At 32.9% G+C, this 23,256-nt stretch overlaps 1 protein-coding gene across 1 annotated transcript; it reads left to right on the forward strand.

Moving 5' to 3' along the window:
• The first annotated feature begins 15,655 nt into the window (after positions 1-15,655).
• Positions 15,656-17,871, forward strand: LOC121123546 (72 kDa type IV collagenase). Its single transcript, XM_040718669.2, has 5 exons — positions 15,656-15,732; positions 16,832-17,002; positions 17,242-17,265; positions 17,331-17,522; positions 17,581-17,871. The coding sequence occupies exons 1-5, from the start codon at positions 15,663-15,665 to the stop codon at positions 17,754-17,756; spliced, it is 633 nt and encodes a 210-aa protein (XP_040574603.1). The 5' UTR covers positions 15,656-15,662; the 3' UTR covers positions 17,757-17,871.
• Positions 17,872-23,256: the final 5,385 nt, after the last annotated feature.

Raw genomic sequence — 23,256 nt, forward strand, 5'->3', positions numbered from 1 at the left:
CCTTCGGGGGTAGAAATGTGTCTTCTATAGTTTTCTCACAAGGCGTGAGCCTGACTCAATGAGGGTATGTTGACCTCAAGAAAGTTTAATGATTCAACATACTTAAAAGATGGGATTTTTTTTGGATGTTATCTTTGATTTGGTGAGTATTTCTGATTTTTCGATGTTGACTTTGAGGTCAGACTTTTTATTAAACTTTTGCAGAGCCCTTCCAACTTCACTTATAGCTCCATTAATTTCTTTTGTTATGCCGGTAGTAAGCATAGATACATCATCTGTATAGAGTAACATTATTACAGGGGGGGGGGATGAATGAATTACTCCTCACTATTTAAAATTTAATAAATAGTCGTTTTAATTAAAATAATAACATTTAGGAGTATCCATTGTCCAGATTTAGAGATTGCATTAAAAATGAGCGATGACTCTGTTCGTTTTGGCACGTCTAAACAGGAAAAAACAATAGTTGTTCATACTTAATGGTGTATAATAGAACTCCTACCGGTTTGCGATATTTTAAGAAATTTAAGAAAACGTCATAAAATGAAATCATTACTAATTACGAGTGTGTGTGCTCATCAAGAGAGTAACACTGATGATTTGTTGGAAACAATAATAAAACTCGCACGCTCAAAAATGCTTAGCAGTTACAACCCTAAAATATTTACTTCACCCTTTCTTTTCTCATATGACGTGATAAGCCAGGGATTACTTTAGCCACTAGAGGCCTTTTTGGCTAAGCTTTAGCTAAACCCGCTCATTGATAAACCTCATCTTAAGTTCCATTTGTTATTTCGTAAATGTGTTTGATTTCTTTCCTTTTAATATGACGCTATGAGTAATAAATACACACCCTCGTCGCTAAAAATGAGTCTTTCTAGACAATGAAACGGAAAGACAGACATACAAACTTTGTTTTATTTTACATAGGTAGTAATCCAGGCTTGTAAATCTCCCAGTACTTTTGTTCCATTTTGCTGTGATCCCATTTTTTTAAGGGGTGTTCTAGTAAATCGTTAAGATTACCACTATATTTTTTCCAACTTCATGACGTCATGTCTTGTTAAAGAAAGATCAGGGCAATCGAAGGAAAATACTTCTAACTTCAACATCCATCTCAAGAGATGTTCGAATTTGGATTCCACGAGGGATAATAGGGAGAGAATTCATCCAATGAAAACTGCCAGATCTCCTAAGGGAGTAGAGTGGACTCATTCCTTGGGTTATATAACTCTAACGAAGAGTGTCGCTTTTCATAATATTTCTGCCTAAAAAGGAAACATATTGAATTCAGTGCAAGATACAGAATCAATAAAGCATTTATTAATCTTAAAAAACACTTTTACAAAAGTTTATTCAATCTACTTTTAATTGGGGATTGTTTTAAGGGTAAAAAAAAATCTCAACAATAATAGTCTCGAATTACTATCATTCCAGGTATTTCAGAATTCAAGTGACCTAGAGAAAAACTAAGATCCTTTGTGGATTCTGCGCTCAAAGATAAATTCACTTTTTGGCTTGAATTAATTTGTGCAAATTAGTATTACCTTTTTTAATTAAAGAGACCACTTAACGTCATTACCTTTATTGTATCACGCAACTTTTTTTCCAAAAATAAACAGAAAAAGGAGTCAAAATCATGTGGTAGTTAGTGAAATAAGTCAATTATACCAACAGCTAATAATCTTTTATGTACTCCCAGACTATCATTGTCATATATTTCTCCACAATTTTAATATTTAATACTTATATACGTTACAAGTAGTGTGGAAAATCGGGCATTTTGCAAAATGCCTTTCTAATCGGGCAACATTCAAAATGGCCGGGCAATCTTTAAAATTTCCGATGGATTTGTCAATATTCATTTTAACAACATTTATGTTGTCAAGTGAAATGATTGTGGGTAATATGATTATTAAACAATTCATTGCAAAACAATTTCATCATTAAAGATTTGTGCTGGGATGTCCAACCTGTGGATCGCAGACCCCATTTCAGGCCACCTAATGTTTAAGTATGACCCACTACCTATTCTCACTTCAAGTAGTAATTTTTAGCAAAATTGTCAAAATATCATCAAAACACGCAGATCACTCATAATACATTCAAACAATGAAAAATATTTGACAGTATCTTGTATTTTCTGAGACTCTAACAGGGTTGGCATATTAGTTTTTTAAGCAGTTTGGCTTTGATAAATTGATATCACCTTTATTAATATTTGGTCTAAAATTAAAATAAATTTGTATGTTCAGTTTAGTTTTATGTAGCCATTTTTCAAGAAATAAAACTTAATAGATTATGCACGAAATTCAAATATTTCAAGTGGCAATACAGCTCATTATATTAAAAGGTTAGACTTCCCTGATCTGGTTTATTTTCATTTAAATTTATATTAAATTCAGACAATCTAACTATAGTATAATAAGAAATTGTCACAAGTGACTCCATTTTATTTAGCAATATATATCTTAGCTAATAGGTTGTGTAGCTAACAGCTGGTACCCAAGGGGGATCAAAAACTATTTCTACCACTATCCTGAGTATCAAGGACTCCTTCCAATATTTTATAATACACCCCAGCCCACAAGTTACAGTAGTGAACCACATGTCCACATAAATCTATCGCCACCCCTATCCTGACTGTCAAGTGTCCCTTCTAATATCATATGATACACCCCAGCCCACGCGTTGTGCAAGTGAAGCACTGGTCCAAAAGGTGGATAATTACCCATTGTCACCTCTTCCCTGTGCATCAAAGACCTCTTTTGATATCCTATCATACACCTCATGCAAGTGAAACACTTGTCCACAATATTTGAGCTTCATGGATGTATATTGCATCTAAATTTTATTACTTTCTTCAAAATAGACATCAACAAAAAAATTATTTAAGTATATTTTTCAAGATCAACTGTAATATTTTCAAAAATAATCTTTTTGAAATACCTAACACAGGTAATTTTACCTAAATATTTTTACTTAATATATCCTAAACATAAACACATTATGCTATTATGTCATTTGCTATTACAGAGGTGTCCTTTTTTTTTTTTTTTTTTTTTTTTTTTTTTTTTGCAGATAGACTTATTTTTTTAGAATCTGTACAATTGCACTGCTTAAAAGCTTGTTCATTTTCATTCGACAGAATTGATGCAATATAATTTCCTACTCTAGGGGAACTTCGTCGACACTGAGGAATGACTCCTTGCAATACTGAAACTGAGCTGTTTTAAGATGATATTTTTTGCCCCTCATCTATGTACAGGGAGCGGGGATCAGATTGTCGCCTACTTTAAACCTTGATAACTTGAAGACGACATTATCAAATAAAAAACCGGTTACCAAATAGGAAAGCGATTATCGTCAGCTGACGATACGTAGTTCAGTTAGCATAATGCCGTCATCATATGAGTAGATAAAGAGCTATAAGTGGAACGAGGAAGCTTTTGAGGTCCGCCGTAGTCATGGCATTGGTTAATAATGGAGGTGAAATCTCCAATTCAAGGATTGCTTCAACCTTAGGCGTGAATTTACGGACTGTTCAGCTAGAGGACACCTGGGATGTTGATGCCACCTTAATGAGGGCACCTAAGGAGAAGGGCGCCCACAGGAAGGTCAGGGACACCGACTTTGTCGACAAGTTGAAGAATATGGTTGAGGATGACCCTACCAGGTCCATGAAGGCCATGGCGAGGGATCTGGGCTGCTATGAGAAAACAATAAGGGACTGTGTATCTGAGGATTTAAGGTGCAGGAGCTACAAGATGCAGGTGGGCCAGATCTTGACCCAGAAGGCATAGGACAACAGGCTGATGAAGTCAACAAAATTGCTCAACAACCTCAAGCACCCAAAGCAGCCCGGGATGTTGTGGTTTTTCTCTGATGAAAAGAATTTATGTCAAGATAAGAAGGTCAACAAGCAGAACAACAGGTGGATAGCCACCTGCACCAGCCATGTGAGGAAGGTAATGAAGACCAAGTTCCCTGCAATGGTCATGGTGTTCGGGGTGGTCAGCAGTGAAGGTCATGTTATGCCTCCCCACATGTTTGAAACGGGTCTAAAGGTCAATACAGAGGTCTACCTGGATGTTATGGAGAAGGTGGCTCTGCCCTGGATCCAAGGGGTGGCCGGAGACAGGTCTGGGGTGTGGCAACAGGACTCAGCACCCTGCCATGTGTCCAGAATCTCCATGCAGTGGTTAACCGAGAACTGTTATGACGTCGTAACCAAGGATTTATGGCCTCCTAACTCTCCCGACCTTAATCCTTTGGACTATTTTGTCTGTTGGTATGTCGAGAGACATACCAACAGACATCCCCATAGCACCAAGGCCAGCCTGATGGACTCCATCAAAGAGGTATTCGGCAACATGGACAATGAGATGGTCAGAAGAGCCTGCGGCCGATTCAGAGGCTGTATTGAGGCCGTTATTGATGCCAACAGTGATTATATCGACTGAATGGCTACTCTATACCTATATGCTCGTCATAGTTTTGATTTTCAATAAAAAAGTTAAAAAATGTATATTTTGTGTTGTTTTTTGTAGAAAAATATTTTGGCGACAATTTGATCCCCGCTCCCTGTATATTATCTGTTCTCTGTTACATAGATCACAATAACCAAGACGTAGTAGGGATTAGTCTTTCCACGGTCAATAATTAAAAAAATGACTTTGAAGCACTGTCCCACCTCAGTCTCCTTAAATGGCAAATGAGGAGAGTCGTATCATCCTATTTGCTTGTTCTTCTTGCTTGTGATTAGCTCATTTCTGTTATACTTGACCGTCAATCATCTATATTTGCCCCTTGGCAACGCTGGAAGGTTCTGAAGCGTGGCATTGAAGGGCAACTATGGAACTATTTGTTCTTTAGATACAGATTGTTGACAGAATGTAGTGTCAGGGCGTGCATTCATTTTTAAACATCTTTATTTCTTTTTAGAACTATATATTGAAACCAAGGAATAAAGAAGACGAGTAACTATTCCTTCTACGCAAAAATAAGAAAATAGAAAACAAGAAAAAAGATAAACTCCAGAAAATTTAAATAAATATTAAGCATCAAATTCACTCACTACATACTTCCCCCCTTAGATTGTTTTAGGCTTTAAAGTATATATAGAAATGGATTCAGCTTTTTCATCCTTCTCAACACTCAAATGTGTCCTTAATTTGCGTGTCAACTTGAACGGGCCGGTGTAATAGGGAGTAAGGGATGATCTAATTGGAGGGTTTAAGATATATACTTCATTAGGTTTTAATACTTTTGAGAGTATGGTGTCTGACTGTGACTTTATTTTTTTATATTGTGACTCTCATTTAACTTCTTTTTCTCACTGGAATACTGTTCCAGTAGAACGAATTCGTTCATCGGAAACTAGTTCTGCCGGTGATTTTTTTTTTTCAAATTTCACGGTTGTACGTAAATCCAGCAGTATTCTAGGTAACAATTCCACCCAGCTTTGACCAGACTCCAGGATTTTGCAACAAATAGCTTCGATATTCCTATTCTATCAACCCATTTCCTTGAAGACGATAAGGAGTAGTTTTTATATTTTCTATGTGATCAGTTTTTACAAATTTTTCCTAGATAATAGAAGTGTCCTCCTCGATCAGTAGTCATAAATTTTGTATCACTAAATTTTGCAATCCATTATCTTTCCAACTGTGAAATAATACTTTTAGTATTTCGAGAAGGCATTGGATAGACTTTGAGGCACTTTGTATGTCTGTAGATGACTGTTAAGTTTTCCCTTTTACTTTTCGATTTTTTACAACTATCACATTCTTCAATCTGTTTTTATATCTGTTAACATAGTATGCCAGTAATATTGTCTTGGGATTTTCCTATTAGTCTTTTTAATTCCCTGTGTGATTCATTGCGATAAAGATTAATTAAATCTCGGACTAAACTTTTTGGTACTATTGATCTACCAGTTTTTGCTCGGAGGTCACACCAGATATCTTGTTAATCTATAACGATTTTTTCAGCTAATGAATATTTATCAAGAACATTCTCCTTTTTTCCTCCCTTCCATTCCCTCTAATTCACAATGTCCAATTTTAATAAATTGACCCTCGATAAAAAGTCAGCAGGAACATTATTTTTTCCGTAAATGTGAGCAAATGTAATATCTCTTTCGCTTAATTCGTTGAAATATTTAAATATTTATATGGTCTGCTTGGATTTTGTACAAACTGTGCATAAATTAATGGCATATGATCAATGTAGCAAACTACAATACGGCTCTTAATTACATGATTATTATTATTTCTCTGACAGTCAACATTTCTTCCCCAATGCTGAGTCTTTTTTCCCTTTCCGTTAGAGCTCTGCTATAAAAAGCTAATGAGCAAAAATGTACAACCTTCCCCTGTTCTAAAACAACACCCATTCCTTCGTCTGAAGCCTCAACACAAACTCTTAATTCCGGCCCAGGAATATAATTAGCCAGAGTGGTGAGTGAATCCAAACTATTTTTGAATTTTTTAAAAGCTCAACTTTACTGTATGGACCAGTTTACTTTTTCACTTTTATTTTTTAGTAATTCATAAAAAGGTTGCAATATTTGTCCTAATTCCGGTATGCAGTGTTAATAGTTTGCCATTCCTATCAACTTATTTACATCTTTGACGATTTTAGGTTGAATAGTTTTATATCTGTTATCTTTTTGTTCATCATCTATTGATGAATCATAGATTTTTTTCCGAAAATGGTGGGTAGCCTCTTTTTTCAAGCGTATCTACTTTTACTTTTACCGATATTAAATATCTCACGAAGGTGTATCTCTTTTCTTGGATTAATCTCACTTGGCTTTAGTCTTATCCCATTTTGTAATATTATATTTTATAATATTTATAAGTTATTACGATATTGTTACTCTTTCACTCTTTGTAGACTCCGGCTCAACTTTCCTCTCAAGGCGGAAATCACCAAACCATCTTATCAGGACAAACTACATCAGATTATCTTTATCCCGGTTGGTCGGGAAAATCATCTAGCTGGAGTATCTCTCAATCAATAATCAGTGTTCTCCTTTTTATATTTCCTGAGTTTACTCTATCACACTCCAGAAGGATTTTTTCCCTATTTGGAAACCTGCTTCTCTCAATCAAGAGGGTTATATTGCCAATTTTGTTTGGACCATTGTTTATTAGAAAAGACGTCAGCCTTGGAAATTACAATGTTTTATTTACTCTAAAGTTCTGGAATGCGACTTTTTATCTCTCAATACTTACTCTATTACTTTTATTTAACGTGATTTTATTATTTCTATGGGGTTTTACACCATCATCTTGAAATCTTGGGTTTTAGTTTAGAAAATGTGTTGAATCTTTGGTTTATTGTATATAATAATTAGACATAGGATTTGTGAGCGCAATTTTTTTATGGGAAAATTGCTCATTTTTTTAAAATGGCATGATATTAATCTAAAAATTTTGGGTTCCATTTAGATTACACAATAGGTTTTGATGATTATTTCATAATATATATATAGATATATATATATTTTTTTTTTTTTTTGGGGGAGAATATATAATTAATAAAATTAAGGTTATGATTGTATATGTGAGGGAGCCAGATTCCGACAGAAGCAAATTGCAGGAAGGATAAATTAGGGGCAAAGTTGACTGTTTAATAGTCCCCATTGAATCTAGCATTAATACATTTGCGCAAAATTGATCTTCAATTGATGCAGAAGGTTGGACGTAATAACAGTGTTGATAATGATGAAATGCCTGCATCTAACAATACTTTTGAAGATCCTGCCAACTTCAAATTTCCTACAATTAGTCTTTTAGTATATTTAAAACTAGCAATACTGATTGAAAGCAAAAATTGACGAAATAAATTTTTTCTAAATATTGATTAATATAGAAAAAGTTATAAATTAATTATGAAAATTATAAAACAAACTCTAATTACTTTAAATTATTCTTAGAAAAACTATATTTTTCTTTAAATAAAAATTGCTCAATTTTGATATTTAGGGTACTCCTTTTTCAAAAAAACTTTATTTTCTTTTTGCTCATTTTGGTAAAAAAATCGCTCAAAAATCCTAATTCTAATAATGTTATAAATGTTTCTTTTTTACAAAATAAATGACATTTAGTTATTTGATTCAAGTCTTAGCTGTGAATGCAGCTTTGTACTTTATATTACAATTTTACACGTTTGAAATCCTTTCAAACGTGTATGGTTTAAAACGTTTTGAAGAAATTGAACATTCAATGAAACATTTTCAAACTATAGTGAGGCTATGGCCACCGTACCGAAACAAGATTAAGACATTTAGTGTTTGAAAAGCTGTTAATATAGTGGTCCTCAGCCCATTAAAATGTAAACACTGTGAATTTTAAAATTCAAAAATAAATAATCTATTAACTCAAAATGGAATTTCAACAAAATTAATAATATAAATAGATGTGTGTCTGAGCTTTCTTTGTCATTAATTATGTTTTCAGCCTTAGTGGCAATGATGGCTTCCTTCCGAGCAGAACTTGAAGGCCTGGTACACGCTGAAAATGTATTCCTCTGTCATGGCGTCCCAGTGCTGTAGTCGAGGGGGTTGGCATCAGGGATGTAGTGGACCCTGTATAACAGATAAATGGATGTGTGTCTGATCTCTCTTAACCCTTAATATAGCCGCCCTTAGAGGGAATGATGGCTTCCAGGTGGGAGTAGAAGGGCCTGGCACTAGCTGTAGATGTAGTTCTTGGCCATGGCGTCCCAGTGATGGATGACAGGGGCGTTGAAGTTCCAGTGTTTGTATGAAGGACGCTGCAGCCCAGGCCAATCCTCTCAAGTCTTTGAGGGCCCATGCAAAAGATTCTGGTTTTTCCCAACATAATGTCCAGAGAGCTATGAAAAAGTGGATGGAAAGCTCCTTGTGAGGGGGGAGATGCCACTTTTGTCACTAGGAATAAATGAAACCTATCTCTTCTCTTACAAGACTCTTTTAAGTTCTTTTGAACTCTTTTTTTACACTTTCGGACCCCTACAGTCCGGATGGCAACCTCCTCGGTTACCTCTTTTAGGTGAATGTCGAGGGGAAGGCCTGCAGTGTCTTTTATCCAAGCACCTATTCTCTCAAACTCTCATCCAGCACTGAGCCGTCACGATGGATGACTACATCCGTAGCGGGCGTCCTTCCTCAACCATCTGGAAACAATTATTGTAGCTAAGGACGGCTACATTAACGATCAAGAGAGCTCAGACACACATCTATTAATAGTAGTTGGAATTTTGTGGAAATTCTATTGTTAATTAATAAATTATATCTTGTTAAGTTTTAAAATTCAAAGTGTTCTGATTTTGATGGACCACTTGTTACTCTTGAGCACGTCTAATTATGTAATTTGGATACGGTGTTCTGACTTTCGTTTTACATTAATTGCAGTAACATTACATTCGACATTTTAAAATAAAGTAATGAATAATTTGGTTAAGGAGATTGTACAAATTACAGTCACCACAGCTCCTGTTTTGATAGAGCAGTCTCCATCTATTTTTCCGAGGAGCAATTAGCGAAAGCTTGAGTGGCGGAAATGAAACGGAAATGAATGAAAAGTGTTAAAATCCAAAGGAGTAACAACAAAGTGGTCAGTGCTGGAATCTCTAAAAAAAAACCTTTTTACCGAAAGGTGAAGAAAGTAGGTTGGGAAAAGAGCCTCTTTTTCTTTCGAAGAAGGGAAATAAAAAAATCAGGAAAAAACGATATAACATATACAAATGCGGCAATTCTATGGACCCAAGTACTAGGTTGAACCTACATGACCTGGATTCCAAATATATTAGACGCCTTAATAGACCCCTATTTACTTCAGTCAGAAGTAGTGTGTAGTGTGTAGTGAACTACTTCCAAAAATCAAACTTCCATACTACATTTAATTAAAAGACAAACATGGAGAAATGTTTGTAGGACTGGTTGAGTCAAGAGAGTTGATGAAAGCCAAAAACTTGCCCATACCCTTCGAAGTAAGGGTACTTGCAGTGAGGGGAGTGATTCAGTCTGACCATGTAAAACATACAATTGGACTCTTTGCAGAAGTTACTGCTTATGGAAGAGCACGACAGATAATTGAAGTGAAAATAGAAGCCTCACCCACAAGAGTAATAAAAGATTGGAACAAAGAAACACTCCAAAGGATGTCATCGAATACACCATACATGATAGTGAAAGACATTCGAAGACTAAAAAATATATCATGGTTCCTTCCTATTAGAAACCATATCCATACCTTTCAGTGAGAGAATATGTATGCATGTAAGAGTTATATGTATGCATGAATCAATGGGCTAAGTCACCATCTGAATATAGAAGGTGGCTATTCAGAAGGATCAATAGAGTAGATAAAAGGGGCAATAGATTACCAATATAATTTAATCCCGAGCAAGATTCAGTAATGGAGCAAGACAAAGTAGGTTAGTGTGAGGGAAGTGCGAGGACACAAGTGTGAGCAAAGCATAAATTAAAAGGCATCTCTAGAAAATACGAAAGAAATATTCTTAATTTTACTTAGAGAGTAGGAACAAAGATCTGGATTTTATTGATTAATTATTGTTATTCTTTTTTTTTTTATGTTACTGATTACCTTGGGAAGAGGGAAAAAAGAGAGAAATAAGGATGGTATATTATTACGAGTCACTCATTATTCATAATAATAACTCATTCATTTTTCAGAAAAATCAAAAAAATATATATATGTATATATAATCCTGCGGTTGTTCCTGGCACTATGTTTAAATACATTTTTTTATCCAATTTCCTCCTAAATAGGCTTCTCTGTCACGTCATCAAAATAGCTAGTAAACAAAAGCAAAGAAAATTTGTTATCGACACAGCTTATATATAGTCACCTTGCTTATTTGTAAGATGAACTTAATTTTGAAAATAAAACAGATGTTATCCCCCCCCCATGTACTATTTAAAGACTTAGGTGTACTTAAGGATAAAATCCACCAAATATTTGATCTCGTCCATTAGTTTTGGAGAAAATTTCACAGATACGCCCCATAAAGAATTTGACTGTGCTTCTTACTACCCTTGTTTATCGAACAACTTCCGTCAGAGTTAGCACGGTGTGCAAGATAGGGATCTCGATCCGTTTTGTCCACACTTTTTAGGCGTTATTGATCACAGGCAACTTCTTCATTTTTAAAAGTTGTAACTTATTTACAAACTACTCAAATTCATATTTTGTTAACTGCTCCTACATTATGTGGGATTTTGCTAAGTTGAGTATATAATTTTTTTCCAAAATTATAGATTTTGATATATATATATATTAGCTTTTTCAGCATTTTTAATTCGACTATTTTTTTTTCAGACAGAAATAAAATAAAGGGTTAAAGAAGATCCTCTCAACTTTAATATCAATGCAATACGTAATTGAAGCTGATGAGTATATAAAAGTAAATAATGGAAACTTGATTTAATATTTTGAAATATATAATTGATTGATGTTGTTTCAAAATTAATCTATGCCACGAGTTCTAATTGGAAAGATTTATACGTATAAAATATTACATATGCTGCTGCATTATCGTCATTTCATACGTATCAATCTATTGTAATTACTTGCTCTACCATGGGGAAATACTTCATTGCAAAAAATAAAACACAACTGTCTTTTTTAATCACCTTATTAGTTGCCAATAATACATACTTTAGCAACACTTATCAAAAATACATCAATCTTAATTAAAAAGGATGATTTACTTATACTTGTATTGCATGCAGTGTTACTAGGTGGTTTATGTAAAATCAGCTACATGTAGTTCTAAAATAGTCTTAGAAAATTTAATATTAACTTGGGAAAATAATAATTTCCACTCTTTTTTTTACTAAGTATATCTTGTTCATTATAAGTCACATACATAAAAATAAAGGTACCGATTTAAAAAATGTCATTAAAATAGGTAGTCTTTTTAACGGCTTCAATGAAGAGTACGGTTTCATTTTTATTCTGCCAATTTTTCCATATTCCCCTCCTGATAATTTCCAGGGCATCACACTTTGCTCATAATTGAATTGGAGTATCTGTTGTATCTTCACAAAGTCTGCATGATCCATCCCCCACCATTCCTATGTTCTTTTGATGCTTCCTTAAGGGAATGTGTCATTTAATGAAGGCATTTATGATTTACATAGATGTTCTCCTATTTTTTCTGAACTAAGCGCCTTCAGTAAGAATTTTGGTTGTCGACACGTTGTGTCTTCCATCTATTCCTGTTTTCCTTATAAAATTAGATTTTTCAATGATAGTTAGCTCATTCTTTGCAAGCGCATCCGTACATTCATTTCCTGTATCATCCCAATGCCCCTCTATCTAAATTATTCTCACCTAATATTTGTATGTATGTATATTTTAATTTTGAGCAAGCACATTGATTGAGTCGTAGTAATATGATTATACATTCAAAAGTTAATTATTCAAGTGATTTTTTTAAGCTTTGAAGTTTACAGAAATGATTATTAGTTATTTTTCGTTGTTCTTATTTACTTTTTTGAATAACACAAGGCAACACTCATTTTGTGCAAATAAGTTCAAGCCAAAAAGGAATTTATCATTAGGTGCAGAATCCAAAATTGACCATAGTTTTTCTCACAGTCATCTGAATTCTGAAATATTAGGAATATAGTAATTCGGGACTCTTATCGTTCAGAGTCATTTTTTACACTTAAATCAATCCTAATTAAAAGTAAGATTAATAAAACTGATGTGCAAGTGTGTTTTATGATTAAAAAGTGACCTAATTGATTTTATAGCTTGTTCTGAACTTCAATATATTTCCATTTTTAGGCTGAAAAATGATGAAAAACAACACTTTTATTTCGACCCTTATAACTTATTCATAATACATAGCGATGAGGAATATCATAGCTTATATTTTAGAAAAATATTCAAGATATATTAAAAAAAGATCCATTTGAAAAATGCATCTCCAAGAAGTTTTGTTCCATTTTGTATTTTTTTAAGGGATGCCATTTTGGAATATTAAAATGAACTACTCATCGTGAATGGATCGCTTTATTGTGTCAATCCTGGTATCTCATTCCCAAAGAAGGAGTACAGTGTACACTCAACTCCCTTATGAGGTCTGGTAGTTTTCCTCGGATGAAATCTCCTCGCATTATCCGTCATGGAATTCAAAATCTGAATTCCAACATCTCTTGAGATGGATGATCAAGTTAGAAATATCTTCTTTCGATTGCCTTGATATTCCTTTTATGAGGCATGACGTAATGAAATTGCATTGAAATCGAAAAAGTATGATAATAATGTTGACTACACCCTCATAAAAATTAGATCACTACAAAATGGAACAAAAGTCCTTGGAGAGGCATATTTTTCAAATAGATATTTTTTTAAATTATACATTGAAGATACAGAATCAATACAAAAATACTTTTATTTAAGTTTTATTAGTCCTACTTTTAATTTGGGGATAGTTTTAATGGTAAAAAATAACTTTCAACTATCATAGTCTTGAATTGCTATAATTCCAGATATTTCAGTATTCAGATACTTGATAGAAAAAATAAAAACAGTTTTGGAATTTGCACTGAAAGATAAATTTGATTTTTGGCTTGTATTTAATTGTACAAAATGAGTGTTCCCCGGGTGTTTGTTATTAAACTGATCCTGCTTAAAGAAAGTTTCACGGAAATGAGAAACTTTAGCGCTGAGACTCGGTCTTTTCTATATCTATTTGGTTCTATATTTCGTTCAAGACTACGATCTCAGACCATAGACAGTAATTTAATCGTTTTCATGTTGTGGATCTATTTTTCACGTCTCAGTATATATATATATTTTTTTTTGGTTTCCATCTATAGCCCAATTTTCTCCATAATCTGATTTTATATGCTTGCTCTAAAAATATGATTAACTTCATATGACATTACAATTTTAAAACTTAACTGACGTCATCAACAATTCATTTATAGATTCTGTTGAGACTGAATTTTAAATGAAACCATTCTGGAACAAATTTTTATTTGAGGCTGGACTTTTAAGGACCGAATTAGTTCCGTGCATTATACATAATTTACCGTCTTAAACCAGTCTAGGTTTTTTGACTGAAACCCGACTCTGGTACACTGTATAATAATGAAACAACTATCTGTTGTCTTTCTAAATGTAGCAATATCCCAGCCACGTCTGCGGAAGACATGTGTGTAAGTGAAGTTAGAATTGTATTATTAGAAGACTGTAATTGCTGTTTAATTGATAAGATATTAAATTGTAGAATTGATGTTATAAAGATAGTATTTTAGAATTAGATCGTCCTTAAAAATAAAGTACATACACCTGCATCTCAATGATATCCTATTTTTTTATGTATGGATAGAATAATTAGAATGCTTCTCAAAATTATAGTTTATAGATATTTTTTGAAATTAAAATAAATATATACTAGCGTGAACAAGCTATCTTAAAGATAGCCAATGAAAAATGAAAAAAGATTTTTTATATATATATTTTGTTTCTGTTACTACATTAAAACAATCTACTATAAACTATAAATATATACTATTATTTTTTATTGTTTTCTATCCATTTGATGTAAATTTAATGAAACGTGGAAAAAAACGCAACTTTTTCTTTTGTTTGACCTTGTGATTTATTTATTGTCATTGTTAGGGCTAACTTAATTGGGATTTTTTTTTATAAGTGAAAATGGAAACTTATAACCACCAGAAGTACAATACAATAATTATACAAGATGCTCCTTCTTAACCCATAATGAAGATACATACCACGCATACGTAACTAAGAATTTTGAACAACTTTTATTTGATGTATAAAGTCTGTCTCCATTTTCCATGAAAATGTATTATTTTAAGTGAACCAAAATAATTGAGTCCACTAAACAGGGGCGTCTATAGAATTATATTGGGGGGGTCTTGTTTTTTACTATTTTTTGTTTTAAATCGAAAATTTAAATTCTTTGGATTTTTTTTTCAGAAATCCACAGCTATTAAAAAATTTTTTTTTTTTTTGTGAAACAGTTTCAATTATTACATTTTTTCGAAAAAAAATTTAAAAATCCATAGCTATTCACAAAAAGTTTAATTTAGAAGATAATTTTTTTTGCTCTACAGCATAATTTGCAAAATGAAATTTAAGAAGAGAAAACATTAAAAAAAATATTACCTTTATATTCGCCTAAAAAATTTTCTTCCTTACGTTTTTTTTTTTTTTTGAAGAAATAAAACGTTCAAAAAAAAGTTAGAGTGAAAAGCAAAAATTCATTCATGGGGGGAGATACAGCCACTCCAGTCCACCCACTGCCAACGCCTCTACTAAAGCAGTTTCGGTCTGAACGAATCTCAATAAAAAGTTCGATGTAGATTAGTCCAAAAGGAAAATTTGGTCGTAGTAGGTCTTTCAAAAAATTTTTTTGTATCAGTGATCTAAACACATAATTCTAGATAAATTACTTAAGACCAAACAAAAAATAAAAATTGCTCCTGGACCGAGTTTCAACACTTATGCATTTTAACTAAGCTGATGAACTTTTCTTTGTACAGACTATTTTCATTTAACAAAAAAAAATAAAAACAGATGGAAACTATATCTGTAAGCACTATATAAAGATCTAATATTTCCATCATTTATTATCATTCAAGTCCCATCAACTCTAGAAACATGAAGTATATGAAAGTTATTTTCCTCATCGTGGCTCTCTCATCTATTTTCCTTGAGAGCAATGGACAAAGTATGTACTTCATAAAGCCTTTTCTACTTTAACAAGGATTAACTCTGAAAGGAAATAAGTATTTGATTTTAACCGTTTTGTAAGCTTGCCCCAAGATAAAATTTTTATATGGGATTGAATAGGCCTCTCCATGACCAAAATGCGATTCGTCTTGACTAGAGGAGTCTGAAGGGTTGGGCTGGAGTCTTGCAAATATGGGTTATTATTTTTTTTGAAAGATTTATTTTCTTAGAAAAAGTTTAATTTTTTGTGAATAGTTATGGATTTTTGAATTTTTTTTACAAAAACCTTAATATTTGAATTTTTTTTTGACTGAAACTTTAAAATTAAAAATGTCATTTTTGAGATTTTATCCAAAATATATAATTTTGCGTAAATACCTATCGTTTTTTAAATTTTTTCCAAAAATGTACTATGTGAAATTTTTGTGACTAGTTAAGAAGCCCCCCCAAAGAAAAAAAAGAAAAGGAAAAAGTCCTGCAGACACCCCTGTTGAGCTACTGCTTTGTACTGAGGTATTTTTTTAGTAACCAATCTATGTTTAGTTATCTGTACTACCTGAAAGAGTTTGTTCCCTTCAGCTATTTTGGTTACACGGGACTGCACATCCTTTCTCCGATGTTGTAAAGTTGTCCTTTCTCCCATGTGGATAAACATACATATAATATATAATTTTTTCATCACAATGTTTGACGGTAGGGATTGTGTTCTTCAGATTTTTCAAACAAGCATTTTTTGTTTGTTTATACAAAAAACACTCTTAAAATAAAAAGTCCTTTAAAATGAAAGACCCTTCTCTGCCTTGTCAGTGAGCAAACCTAGAAAATAAGCTAGGGACTAAATACTTATTTCCTCCACTGTATGCAAATACAATTAAGTAGGAAACCCTTATATACAGCTTACGCTTTTCAATATTAATAGTAAAAACAACTCTAACCCCAAAAATAAAAGTCACAACAGAACCAAAAGACGTTACGACAATGACCATATCTACCACGACAACGACCCCATCAACTACGACTACTACGACAACAACGACCCCATCATCACGTAGTATTTATTCATTAATTTGTCACTGTCATCATATTTTGATTTTCAGATTGCCTAACAAAAAGCAATAGACCTTGCATATTTCCATTTATTTATAAAGAAAATATTTATGGCTCCTGTACAGAAATAGATAGTAACGGTAAGCCATGGTGTGCAGTATCAGTCTATCATTCAACGGGTCATGTCGCAGAATATGGATTTTGTTATCCTGAATGTGCAGGTGAGTTATGACCTTTTCCATGATTAAATAATTACCTTCATCCACTCCAGGACATCAAATACAAATTACAATAATAAAACGCACATCGTTTTATTAAATAAAAAACACCATACTAAATTATTTAATAATTAATCCCACCCTAAAAATTTTCTTTGATGCCTAGGAGTAAAATACGTCTTTGATCTCAGTATATGTTACAATTTTTGTTTCTAACAATTTTCTTTTTCATTTCTTATTAGTTGAAATTACAAAACTCCCAGAGAGTAAGTGATATACTAATTCATGGCTTCAATTAATTTACATACTTATTCAAATATTCCTCCTTTAGCTTGCAAAACGGTATCAGGAACTAATTGCATATTCCCATTTAAGTATAATCATGTGGAGTACAACATGTGTACCAGCGTTGGGACAACCAGACCTTGGTGTGGTACTTCATTATACAGAGATACAGATGAAGTACACACCTGGGATTTTTGTAATTCTGCATGTGAGCCTGAACCTACTCCAAACTCAAACAGTAATTTTTATCTATTTTTTGAAATTCCAATTATTTGATATACTTTTAATATTTCTAGAATGTCTCACTATTCAAGGACAGGAATGTGTTTCTACCTTTTCATACCATGGAATAGAATATTACAACTGTACAAGTGTCAACAATAATGGAGTACCATGGTGTGCTACAACAGTAAACGAAAGCAATGGCGCCGTTGGATGGGGTATTTGTCAAAATAGTTTTGCTTGTGCTTAATGTATATATTACCATTGATGATGAATCATTTTTAAAAGTGTAATTTTTGTGTTTCGACTAATTAACTCCATTGTCAGAGAACGAAGAAATGAAATACATAATAATAAGTCGTTAATATTCACAAATGACTCATCTTTTCTAAAGTATCACTGGTAAATAATGAGGTGCTGACTCAAATAGTGACGAATAAAAAAGTTATGAAATGTATAAATTCATTTCTTATTTTTTTGAGGCCTTATATATATGCATGCATATTTAAATACATAAAATACAAACCTATAAAAAGTATGGCATAATAAGAAAGCAGTGGTCGATTGTGCCGGAAGTCGGTTGCGGTTCTACACTGAATTACTCCACGGTGAAGACAAATGCTCACCTTGTCGGAAATGATACTAGCAGACACAGAATCTTAAAAAAATTGGTTTAAATCTACTCAATAAATGTGGGGCATCAACATAAAAACAATCTTAAAAAATGATGAAAACGAGAAAATACCAATTTATTATCTTAATTCTTAATATATATACTCGGACATACCGCAAATTATTTTATAGACATAGTTGAGTGAATGATAGGCTTTGTATTTAAATATGTTGGATGAATTAAATTTTTTAGTAACCTATGATATAGTTCAAATCCTTTTTTTTGATATAAGAGACTGTTTATTGGTCCCAACATGACCCATAAATGAATACTATTTTGCAGTCCTTTTTTCTAACAATAAATAGGCTATTTTAAGTTCAACATGTAGAATAAATAGAAACTGAAGATAATTTGTCGGAGAATAAAAATGCAATACCCACTAAATCTTAGAAAAACTAAATTCTGTTTACCGGCCACAAATATTCTATATAGAACAAAATACATTTCCATGAAAAGCTCATCTCTACTTGGGACACAATTACTAGCAGGGAGAGTGCAATCCTGATAATAAAAGATCCAAAAGTTGGGGTGGCCCATTATCTCTTTTTTGTAAAAACAAATACAAAAATTATTTATTTTATAAAAGAACGCATATAGATTAAAATTTTATCTCACTATCTAAATCTATTTATAAAAAATACATATATATTTATATATAATATAGCACCAAACCAAACTGCGGTACAGCCCCGTACCGTTCCAGCCCTAATAGCTCTAAAGGTTATACTTCTTGGTTGTCTTTCACGTGTGAGAAGGGCCATGTTGTAGTACGTAATATCTTTCCGGGGCCTTCTTACTTACCTAAGGAAATAGCCTTGAAATTTTGTAAATGGTAGGGACCATTAAGATAGTAATCCTTAGAAAACCAGGAAGGGGAATGGAATGATCCTTTGAGGCTTCAAATCTCAGTGACAACGTGATTGCAGGATCTTTTATGTTAATTAGGGTAGGAGCCAATACGACAATTTCCCCATTAGGTATAAAATAGTTCCTAACTTATTTGTTCATTTTTTGTTATAATTCAGTTTATTAAGCTTTTGATTGAGTTTCCATGCTTGGACCATCATTACATTTAGGAAACAATTTTATATAAGCTAGTACCATCATTTTGTTCTTATTGATGTTCTCTCTAGTTAGCCACATCATTGTCAATCAAGTATACTCCTCTAATATAACATGCATGATTGATTATCAGAATTGGGGCATGGAATACATTATTTTCTCTTGTAGCCTTGAGTATGTCAGTTTACAGATCCAAATGGGGCAGGGTCTAAAAAGTTTGAACCAACAAATACAACCACAGAGTACTTTCAATGGGTTACTCAAAATCTTGGTCTATAGACGGTTTTCTAATATACTTTCTTCATTTTGTACAGTGCTAACTTGCTGGGTAAATAGAAACTTTCAAGTCTTTTCCTTCTCATTGTTTCCTAGTTTATTCACAAGGTCCAAGAAAGTAAAAAGAAAAATACTATGGTGAATTTCTTATAATGACTGCCACACGCACTTTAAAGAACGTAAAAAATGTACATATTTTTTCAAGCGGGAAAAATAATTCATATCAACATAAGTATTAGTTACTAAAATGTAGATAAGATAGTGTATATAATATTATAAACACCTTTACAAAAATATACCCATTTTCTAACCCCGGTTTCTAGACCAATTATGATTTGAGATCATGAACAATAACAAACTTTAAGGAGTCACTGTTCAAAAACTACGGAAATAAAGTATCTTTAATGAAATTACAACATATTTTTAACAATTTATGGCAATTTAAAACTTTGTGAATGACTTAGGAGAAAAACAGTAGCCACTTTAAAAATTTACTTTTTACAAAAAGTAAAAGTGATTTTTTTTTATTTATAATTATATAGTGCTTGTAATGATTCTGTATCTTGTTCTGAACTCGAAATATTTCCATTTTTAGGCTAAAAAATGATGAAAAACGGCATTCTTCTTTAGAACCTTACAACTTATTCATAATACACAGTGACAAGGAATATCATAGCTTAAATTTTAGGAAAAAATATGATATATAATAGGCATCTCAAAAGATTTTTCTTTCATTTTGTATATTTTTAAGTGAGCCATTGTTTATGGGGGTATGGCACATAGTTAACATTATCATCATATTTTTCCGAATTCTATGCCAATTTTATAACTTCATGCACCATAAAAGAAAGATCGAGGGAATCGAAGGAAGATACTTCTAATTTGAGCATCCAAATTCCAGGAGGGAAGACGGTGAGGAGAATTCATCCAAGGAAAACTACCAGAGATGAGTGGACTCCTTCCTTGGGAATGAAATACCAGGATAAAAAAAATAAAGCGATCCATCCACGATGTGTAGAGAATTTTAATATTTCAATATAGGATCCTTTAAAAAATACAAAATGAAACAAAAATCCTTGGAGATGCATTTTTAAAAAAATAGATCTTCTTTAAAATAATACATTAAATATTAATTATAGATGTATTCACAAACTTTGTTTTGGAGTTAATTCAATCAAAATGGAAAAAAATGCTTCAAAACTGGTTCAAACGTATTCGAAAGAATATTGATTTTCATGTAGAATATTTACAAAAGCAATTAAGTCAATTGCAAAAGTAACTATTAGTTCTTATATTGTTACAGAAATAACAATATACTGATATTGTTATGAGTCCAAAGCATAATTCCATGATTATTATAAAAGAAAACAACCATTTAAAGTTTTTATATCTTTAAATATTACATATTTTGATTTATAAATTCAAAGGGAACGTAAATTCCACCAAAAAATAGACAATAATGACGTAATAACCTTATATTACATTAGGGCAAAACATACTTGAGGCTAAATAGTTTAAAGCAAAAGTACCGAATTTCATGCAAAACACCTGGAGATTTCATGAATACAACTACATTGTTATTTCTTAAATCCAAAAGGACTGATTTTCATTTCTTTGCTTTATTAATATAGATTGGAGGGTTTCTAATAGCGGTTCGAGCCAAATATTTAAGCATCTTTATAATGAAAGTTCATCAATGATTAATTAATGAACTCTAAATTAGTGCATATAGATAATTATTTTATCTTTTAAAATATGATTAACATGAAGGGGAATCATATAATAATATATACCGAGTGGTCCATTAAAATCAGAATACTTTGAACTTGTAACTTCAAAAATATATAATTTATAAATTTACAATAAAATTTCAACAAAATTAATACTATAAATAGATGTGTGTCTCGGCTATCTTTAATATAGCCGCCCTTAAAATAAATGATGTCTTCCAGATGGAGGCAGAAGTCCTGGTATCCGATGCAGAAGTAGTTCTATGTCCTAGCGTCCCAGTGCTGGATGCGACTGGTTTTTTGAAGGCTGATGGACACTGTAGACCTTCCCCCTTGACATGCACCCAAAAGGTGTAATTAAGGGGGTTGGCATCAGGGTTGTAGGGCGTATCAAAAAAGAGTTTAAAAGAACCCAAAAGACTCATTCAAAAGAGTATAGGAGCGAAGCAGCTGGGTTTCTTTCATTGGTGGTGTCAAAAGTGGCCTCTCCACCCTCCTCACAAGACTATTTCCACAAACTTTTTATAGCTCTATGGACAGTCTAGTCTGAAATCTCGTAATATCTTGCATGGGCCCTCATGGACTTGAGGGGATTGGCTTGTGTCTTTTTATTTAACTCCACCGGATCCAGTTTGTCCTTTTTGACAAAGTACTTATTTTTCTCCAACGTTTCGGACATGCTGACGGCGTGAACGGTTGTTCTGGAGACGAACAACTGATTGGAGTGCACGAATGGTAATTTGTCAATCAAATTCAAGTGGGATTTTCTTGAACTGTACGTCACTGCTAGGAGCTCACCATTAATTTTTCAGTACAAAAATAAAAATAAACACATAAAAGGAAATGCGTTTTCCATTTAACATTTTAGTTAAAATTATCTTACTAAATCCTCAAATTAACAAATTTAAAATATAACTCGGAATTAAGAAATATAAATCCTTTATAATTTTCAAAAGTGGGATATTAGGAAACAAAAGCGTGTTTGATATCGATATTTATATATTCTTCCACAGTCTTTACAATATTGATAAAAACTAATTAGCCTAGTCGATATCTGAAATTGTGAGGTGAATTTTCGACCGACATTGATATCTTTCAGTGAACGCATAATCCTCCTCTCCCATGTTTGAGGAAGACCTAAGATCCTTATATGTTCCTTAGTTATAATACACGCAACAGGAGATTTAAAAACTTCAAAATTAAATTTCAAATACCAAGGAGTAAGCGGAAGATGCCACTTTGATGATCTTTGCAGAGGGTAGTAATATCTTCCAGTGTTCAGAATAGATTCGTGATTCATATCATGAAATGTAAGAACGTCCTCACTGATGGCAATAGTTTCCAGCTCTCTCGGTTGTTTTTTGGAGGTTCTTAAAGAATGGCTCCTTGTTTGCATTTTGGCGTATGACATCAATTGTACTATTGGAATCAAACACAGGTGATTTACTCCATATAATTTTTTGTGCAGCTGCCCAGTCCATGGAGTGCAATGCCACTGCATCGATGGAATAATCCGTACCAAACATCAACATCTTATAGACTATAGACGGATGACTCTGTGATGAATCTCCTCCATTCCAACTGAGGTTTGGACGTGAGGTCTATGAAAATCTTTATATAAATCTTTGGTAAAATATTTGAAAGTAGTGCTAGTCCTCCTCCTAGTTGAGACCGAGGTTTCTTCAGGGCAGGTACGTATCTTTTATCAAATAATCTATACAGCCACCCTTCCTCTTCCTCTAAGAGCCTCTCGCCTACCGATGGTACAGCTGTGGCCACGTAAATCATTTGGGCAATTAATTTGGTGTTGTATAGGTCTACTCTCTTTTGCAAGTTAAATCCTCTCCAGGCCTGACACCACTAGTGGGCTTGAGAGTTTAGCTTCACAAAGTTAGATAAAGAAGGTTCATTTCTCTCCCATTCTATTCCTAAAATATTTGCTCTTTCAACTATTAACATCCTCCAATCATTATGCACCATCTACCAATAGGAAGAATGGAAGTCTTTTC

The sequence above is a fragment of the Lepeophtheirus salmonis genome, chromosome 8 (genome assembly GCF_016086655.4).
Source record: "Lepeophtheirus salmonis chromosome 8, UVic_Lsal_1.4, whole genome shotgun sequence".
Classification (NCBI taxonomy): domain Eukaryota; kingdom Metazoa; phylum Arthropoda; class Copepoda; order Siphonostomatoida; family Caligidae; genus Lepeophtheirus; species Lepeophtheirus salmonis.

What these genes read in the sequence shown, in the direction of transcription:
- LOC121123546 (XM_040718669.2), top strand. Translation starts at nt 15,663, where the DNA reads ATGAAGTATATGAAAGTTATTTTCCTCATCGTGGCTCTCTCATCTATT. An exon ending in CCTTGAGAGCAATGGACAAA is followed by an intron (nt 15,733 to 16,831) that starts GTATGTACTTCA and finishes TTTGATTTTCAG; the next exon opens with ATTGCCTAACAAAAAGCAAT. An exon ending in AATTACAAAACTCCCAGAGA is followed by an intron (nt 17,266 to 17,330) that starts GTAAGTGATATA and finishes TTCCTCCTTTAG; the next exon opens with CTTGCAAAACGGTATCAGGA.